Raw genomic sequence first — 8,241 nt, forward strand, 5'->3', positions numbered from 1 at the left:
CTGGGGTCATTTGACCCCAGTGCTCTTCCTGCCATGGCAGGGGGTCGGACTAGATGATCTGCTCAGGTCCCTTCCGACCCTAGAAACTATGAAACTATAAGTGGCTCTTCTCTCAAGCTTCTCCACATCCTCCTTGAAGCGTGGTGCCCAGAACTGGATGCAGTACTCCAACTGCAGCCTCACCAATGCTGAGTAGAGAGTTGGGAGCATTCTCCTACTCCTAGCACCCCTCCAAACCAATCCTTTCCTAGTGTGGCATTTACAGAATTCAAGGCAGTTACGTTCCCTTTATTTATTACTGTCTGTATTAGTTCTTCAGTAACAGCAGCACCCTTTTTCCCATGGTAGCCCTTTTTCCCCCATCGTTACAATAATAGGCAGTGCTACCAACCACACCTATAAGGGTGCCTAACACACCCTGTTTTCAGTTGTTTATAAAGTTGTCTCACTAACACTGCAGGCTAAAGCTTTCCATGCCAGTCTTCTGCTTCAGGCTTTTTTTTTTTTTTAGATTAAGCCAGAATTTTCCAGGCATTCCCAAAAACAACACACTGGAAAACATACAGTTAGTGGAAATTTCATTTAAGAAACCCTAGCCCTCCTATGCTCTGGGGCAGGGAAATGACATTAAGCTGGATGGTGACCTTTGCATCAGGGACTTGCCTTTCGCTTTTCTTGGAAAACATGCCCAATTTGGAAAAATTATGAGTGTACGAGGGAAAAATACTAGAGATGCACCGATACATCTATCCATATCATATCAGCACTGATAAAATATGAATTTACATTTTCAGCAATTGGCTTTTTTTTTTTTTTTTTAAACTGATAATCGCCAGTAAATGCTGTGTGCATGGGTGCGGCTGCACCCCTCCATCTGCCCCCCATGCCCCTTCTCACCCCCCACAGACTTACCAGACTCTCCAAGATGCTGGGCTGCGTATCAGCAAAAGGCTTGGTATCAGCCAATATGGCTGTTTAATAATCAGCCATTGATATCAGCCCACATATTTTTATTGGTTCACCCCTAAAAAACACCCCTCAGTTTGTGTTTGCTGAGTAGAGATAACATTTTAGAAAGCAAATATTCCAAAGAGTTTGTCCTCAGTGAACGTGCTTCAGCCCCTCCAAGCTCTTACACATGTTCTACCCTAACACAGATAGGTAAACCTGGACTCTCCTTGTAACCACAGCTTCCAAACACTCTAGACTCCAACTGGGCACCAAAATAAAGCAGGGAGCCTGTTTCATTTCTGTGCTCAATCACTCTCACAATGGCATTCAGGCTGAGTGAAGGAAGAAACTGTCTAATAAAGAAAAAAAACCCACTGACAAGATAAGTAAAGGGACAGATTAGGACAATGAGTCTAGCAGAGGAAACTGTGACTGGGAGACAAGAGACAGAGAGCAGCAGGAACAGTTAGATATGATGTGACAAGTAGGTGCTGGTAAAGAATGTGTGAACCAGCTGGGCTCCAGGCACTGACCTAGAGGGAGACAGAGTGGCTGGACAAGGAAAGTGGGAATGAGGTGGGGAGACAGCAAGACAGATTTGATGGCAGGGGTAGAATGGGGAGAACAAACTGGGTGGGCAGAGACTGGGAAAACAAGCAATGGAAGTTGATAAAATAATTGGGCTTGGTGGTGGGGTGGAGAGGGAAATGACAACTGTGTAGGTAATGAAATTGGGTTCAGAAAAGTTTGTGCTCATATATATCTATATCTTATTTAGTCTATAAAAGGTAGATACCTACCCTGCCTTCTGTGGGAGTAGACCAGAGTGAGGAGAACTAGCTGGATGAGGAGACTGGGACGATGAGCAGTGAAAGGGACAAGAAACAAAGAGCTCCAGAAGAGGAGCAGCAAAAAGACCCTGTGCCTAGAGTATACTTCACTTCCAGAGTCTGGAAGTGAATGCTATCCATGAACCCCAAGTCTCATCAATGGTCTGTAAGCAAGTATCTGTGCAACCCACTAGGAAGGTGTCCCATCCCCCTTTAGTACTAGTCCACACCCAGAATAACAACCTACAACAACATTAGCTCAAGTAGTGGAGGCCTGTGTAGTGTATCTAGATCTCTAACTCTGTGAATATACCATGCACATATGAACAGGATGCCCTGTAGTGAAAAGTCTCTTTTTTCCCAGTTTGCTTTACAGTATATGATATTATGCTGAAAAATCCATAAAGAATTATTCATGTTGCCAAGTCTGTTACAGAAGTTAGGAAATGGCAAAATTAAAGCTGCCTGGGCAGCCTTAGTTCAGTCCCATTAGTGTGCACACTATGCTGCAGGCCTTCCTTACGAACTCATGTCTTATTTTTACACTGCTACCGGGCCTAAATCAGTGAACAGAATGGAGAGTCCTTACTTCACAAGCAGTTATCCACTATTTTGTTTTCTCTTTATTGCTCACTGCATTCCCCCAGACCTTATTTACTGCACACTATTCAAGAAGAAAGAATAAATTTCCTTAAGGGTTTTTCTACAGGACTTCTCACTCTAGTATTACAACCTAATCAAGTCAGTCTCCACTACACCCAGTTAAATGTGGGGTTGGTATAAACCCTATTGTACTGATAGAGTGTGGAAGCAAAGGCAGCTTGAAGTCAGAAGTTTTCACTAGTTTTGGAGGCCCAATCTGAGACACTTAAAGCTGTTTCTCCCTAGAATTTTTAACCACATGCATGCACACACGCACTCAAAACACTTTCAGTTGCAGCTGTGAGTACTTGGCACATCTGCTTATGAGATGCCAGGGTCAGACCCAGAAAGTGAGAAATACATCATCAGTGGCAAAATGGGGAAAATCTGGTTAAAGTAGCTTGACTGCTTCACAGAGGAAGTCAGGCAAAGGCACGTAGGTATAGAATCCTTTGTCTAGGACAGCATTCAACTGCCTCAACTACAAGACTATCCTTGTTTTTCCTGCAACCCTCTGCCTCACTCATTACACACTCTTCAACTTCTACAGCAAATAAGGCAGGGGTTCGAGAGGTAAACGGCTCCTACTTCACTACAGAACCCCAAGACATTTCCAAATCAGATCCACCCTATGCAAAGGTCCTGAGGAATAAAACAGTAGGGAGTTATTCAAAACTGCACCATAATACAGAAGGATACCACTTATGATCTTGGAAGTTCTGAACATTAGTTATAACCCAAATGAATTTTGTAATGTATATAATTTTCACCAATCCATTTTAATTTCTTTTCCCCCCTTCCACCACCTGAATAATCTTACAAAATATACTTAGTTTTGTCAACTCTCTGAAGTTGAGTACAGAAACTGCAAGGACCCACTCTCTAGAAGCCCCAAATTTAATTACTTCCATGTCCCTGCCGCCAACATCTGCTCATTCATCAATTCTGGCTGAATGGAGAATCTCTTTTCTGGCATTTTTTAGCTGTTTAACCTTAATTATTCTCTCTTAACAACTATATATATTGCATACTGTGATGAACAAAGCTGAGGGGTTCTTACCAATATGACACCTGGTAGGCAACAAGCTTGGAAAAAGCCAATGGCCTTGGGCTGAATGCTACTGTCAGATGCCTGAATGGAATAATTTCGGTCATAGTCATCCACATCTTCACTGCTCATTAAGGGTCTGTTGGCATCTTCTTCCGCAACACTCTTCTCTTCTGCATCAAGCTCAGGGAGGCCTAGAATGCATGAAAATAGACCATAAAAGCAAAGGACACCACCACCCTCTCCTCACACAAAAGCCGTGCTTGCTCCTTATAAGCATATCTCCCTTCTGACAATGCCCTTGCTCTCCCGTACCTCCATCCTCCTTTGGCTTAGAAACTCTTCTAGGTGGTGTTCTGCAGGGCCGCCAGTTTCTATACCCCTTGTCTTCTATCGCTCTTGAAAGTATTCTGTCTGATCCTTGCGTCGCCTCTTTCTGTTCTGAGTGTCTGGCCATTAGTTGGAAGACAACAAATTAGTGCATTCCCCCTTACTTAAGTGTCTAGGCTCACTGGGCTTCGGATCTGCACGCTGCCACACAGATACTCAAGATCTACAGGCAGCTGTTCTAACAGATGTACTAAACAGAAGTCTCTCTGGTCTGGATTTCCTAGAACACTTTTTAAGCTGTCTGAACTACATATATGCACACATATAGCATTTCAACAGCTACCTTCCTCTGCAGCCTCCCACACAAACACATGAGACTCCTCTATGGCCCTGCCAAAGCGCCACTACACTTGTACACTCATACTGGAGACACTGCCTTGCCAACTGTCTTCTCAGATGAGACCAACACTCCTTTCAAACCCATCTGCCTTTCCTTAATCTGCTGAAGGAGTCATGCACAAGGCATTCTCCCTCAGTTTTCAGCCGGCTCCTTAATACAATTTACTTCCTTGACAGCCAGTAGTACTTCCTCCTATTAGAGAAATATCTGCTTTCCAGGGACGTGGTGAATTCTAATGGCTATGGGACACCCATTATTACCAAACTACTCTGGCGTGCACTATCCATGCAAAAAAAGGTCTCTGCATCTAGCCTGTGCCATGCCCAGAGACTATTTGCTCAAGCAGCCACTACTAGGATACAGAGATGGTTTACAGCTGCTTCCAGCTACATGAATGTTTAGCATCAGAAATCAGGTTTTTGATGTGACGTGTAGTCCTAATCATGATTTTAGCACTATGTGGAGAAGCTGCAAACCTGCTGTCCAGTAAGGGATTAAGAGGACATGAACCATTTCTACTTACCCACTTCCTTAGGGGATGTTATAAGCCCAAAGAAAACAACTCCTCCTCCAGCAAACTGCACTGAAGTGGTCACCAGGAAAGCATACTGGAGAGAAGGCAGAATAAAAGCATTTGCTTACACAGTGTTCTTTGGCACCTTATCCTGAGTTAATTCTTCAGAACTGCTTTTCCAAAAAGTCTCGCTCATGGAGAAGAGAGGGGAGCAAGAGTGTGCATGTAGTGGGCAATCAGGCAAGGAAGATTCTCTACATTCAAACACTCAAAAAATAAACTTTACCCACACCAAACTAAGCCATATCTATAAAACCCAGAAACTAGATGACCACAACCCCCAACCACAGAAGTTGGCACTGTGTTCCATCCATCTACCTCCCTTAAGAGAAAAGGTTAAAGTAGAATACATCATCAAGGGCCAGAGACTTAAACAACCCTATTCCATTCACTCCTCCCCCCCCTTTAAAGGCAGACACACAGGATCAGAGGAAAGTAGGGCTGGAAGGGACCTCATGAGATCATCCAATCCAGCCCCCCATCCCCCAATCTCAAGGCAGGATCATCCCCGACAAGTGTCTATCCACTTATTACATAGCTAAACACAATCGTACTCCTCTCAGCTCATATCTCTAAAATAAAATAAATACAGAATGTGAGGGCTCCTTGCCACTTTTTGTGACTTAAGGCTTAAAGTGAAGATGAAAGTGTGCTCCAGAAGTAGCCCGATTTAAAAAAAAAAAAAAAGCTGTTAAAGCCAGGCTCCCACTTTCCCACCTAGACAGACAGTATCATTTGATATTGATGTCGGTGGCTGCAGTGAAACTGTTACATCGGCAGCCTTCTGAAGTGATACAATGCAGCAAAACCATTGCAAGTTTAACCCCATTTCATTCTGGGTTACTTACAAGGATTCCACTTGTTTGTACTTCTGCAAGATCATGCTGAGCTAAAAGTTAAATTGCAACACCAAAACAACTTCACAGCAGTAACTGTGCCTTCCTTTTAAAGCAGTTAAAAGGTGTAGTTTTAGGCAAATAGGAGCCACTTGTGTCTAACAGGTGGAACAGAATCTGGCCCTTTGTCTTCTACTAACAACCACAGCCGGTGCCTCGCTATTCCTCATGTTGAAAAGCAAAGCCCAGGTAAGCATGTGGGCTTCTTTATGATTCCTAATCCTTTGCCTCCTGCTAGCAGAGGGGAGCAAAACAAAACAAGTCACTGTGTTTCTATTATGCTGTAAATTTGCACAACAGGACTCCTCACCCTGGTCCTCAACATAATTTATTCCCGTAGGAGCCAACAACAGGCTCTTCCATTACAAAAAATTATCCAGTTTCAAGTGAAAGACACTTGGGGAACTAAGTGCATTCTAAAAAAATTGGTAGGCCTATTACAGCCAAACCACTTTGACATACATGGGCCACGTGAACAAAAATCTCTCTGCATCTACAGACCCAGATACAGTTTGTGATCAAGGCATTTGAATAAAAAGTGTCCAAACATTTGAGCGAGGGGTGTGCCCGAATTGTCAAGAGGGCTAACAGCACACTGGCTGCATTAGTAGGTGTGTTGCCAGTAGGTCAAGCAAAGTAATTATTCCCCTCTATTCAGCACTGGTCAGGCAACATCTGAGGTACTGTGTTCAGTTTTGGACCCCTCACTACAAAAAGGATGTGGACAAACTGGAGAGAGCCCAGCAGAGGGCAACAAAAATGATGAAGGGGCTGTGAGGACATGATTTATGAGGAAAGATTGGGGGAACCAGATGTATTTAGGCTAGAGAAGAGAAGAGTGAGAAGAGATTTAATAGCAGTCTTCAACTACCGAAAGGGGGGCTTGAAAGAGGATGGTGGTGGCAGATGACAGAACAAGGAGCAATGGTCTCAAGCTGCAGCAAGGGAAGTTTAGGTTAGATATTAAGACAAATTCTCTCACTAGGAGGGTGGTAAAAGACTGGAACGGGTTACCCAGGGAGGTGGTGGAAGCTCCATCTTTCAGGGTTTTCAAAATCCAGCTAGACAAAGCTTAGGCTAGGATGATCAAGTTGGGGATGGTCCTGCTTTGAGCAGGGGGTTGGGACTAGATGACCTCCTGAGGTCCAACCCTCACTTCCTATGATTTCCTTCTCTATGTTTTGCTTCATTGGAGCTTTCCAGAAGAGTGAATATTAATGATGTGCATCTGTTCTGTAAATACTGACTTACTCAGAACACATTAGCAATGTAACACTTATAAGCAAATGGGAGTGGGAGGGAAGCATGTGTGGGGACAAAACTTCCTAAAAAACAGTCTGTGCTACTCAAAGGTAAAGACAAACTTAGCTCTGTGATAGCAGTGACCTAAAGTTACCTCAGTATGAGAGAGGAAGCAGCCAGCAGAGAATCTGAGGTGCCCTCCTCCACTTTGAAGCTCCACCCTCAATCCTTGATAAGGAAATGTCCAGACCTTTAAGGTATGATGCAAACCCCATCAAGCTGCAGTGTGTGATACCTATGTTAAGGCCTGTGCGAAGCAGCAAGTATTTGTTTCGGATTCAGATTTGGCCGATTTGGAGGGACAATGATTTGATTCAGTGATTCAAATCACTGTCCCAATTCCATTAGGCCAATTTGGATCTGGACATTCGGCCGTAGACTATGCAGGCAGCAGTCCTCCATGATGCTGGACACAGCTGCATCCAGCAGGTAAGTGTGTTGTGGTGGGCAGAGTGGGGAGGGGAGGGGTGTGGGTGGGACAGAACAATGCCCCCACAGCAAGGGAGGAATGGGGCTGGGGCAGGGGAGCGTGGGACTCGGGGAGTGGGGCTCCCGCCACTGAGTGCTGCCAGTCCAGGAGCTGCTCTTCTGGCGGCTCCTATAGTATGGGAGCAGGTGTGCGCCCCCAGATCGGTGCAGGGCGGGCTGCAATCTGGATGGGCAGCCGAAGGTGCTGGAAGCAGGGGATATACCCTCCTGCCACTCACCAGGGCAGTGAGGTGCAAGACAGTGCCACTACACTGCCTCAGACAAGCCCCTCGATGGAAGCTGCTCCAGCCTCCCCGTGTCTCCCAGACAAGCCACGGCTTTGCTCCACTCTGCGCTGGCTGGATGAGCAGTGGCAGAGCACGGAGGCAGGTGTGTATGCCCAGATCGGGACAGGGCTGGTGGCAGGGGCTATGGGGAATTTGGGGTGGCTGCGCTTCAGGCTATGACTGGGGCTAGTCGCCCAGAGCGCATCCCTGGCTCCCCTCGCCCCACAGAGTACAGCTCGGCAGCAGGCAAGTAGGGCTAGCCTCCTGGAGCACAGCCCTGCCCAGCCCACCCCGCGCAGACGCAGGAGCACATGCCCGCTCCCATGTCCTTCTAAACCGGCAGCAAGAACAGAAAGCAGAGTGCCACCAGAGGAGCCACCAGACGAGCAGTTCCCAGACTGGCAGCACACAGGGGTGGGAGCCATACTCCCTGAGTCCTGCGCTCTCCTGCCCCAGCAGGGAAGCTTGTCCCAACCCTAATCCCTCCCTCGCTGTGGGGGCATTGATCTGCCC

General features: G+C 46.0%; 1 protein-coding gene across 1 annotated transcript in view; it reads right to left on the minus strand.

Annotated features, from left to right (window-relative positions):
* SLC37A3 (solute carrier family 37 member 3) overlaps positions 1-8,241 on the minus strand; it is a 66,565-nt gene that overhangs the window by 23,593 nt on the left and 34,731 nt on the right. The window contains exons 8-9 of the mRNA XM_019515401.1: positions 4,725-4,809; positions 3,484-3,665 (exon numbers count right to left, since the gene is read on the minus strand). Of these exons, the coding sequence (XP_019370946.1) occupies positions 3,484-3,665; positions 4,725-4,809 (267 nt within the window). The remainder of the gene's footprint in view (positions 1-3,483; positions 3,666-4,724; positions 4,810-8,241) is intronic.

Source organism: Gavialis gangeticus, unplaced genomic scaffold (genome assembly GCF_001723915.1).
Source record: "Gavialis gangeticus isolate Ggan-Ray unplaced genomic scaffold, GavGan_comp1, whole genome shotgun sequence".
Classification (NCBI taxonomy): Eukaryota; Metazoa; Chordata; order Crocodylia; family Gavialidae; genus Gavialis; species Gavialis gangeticus.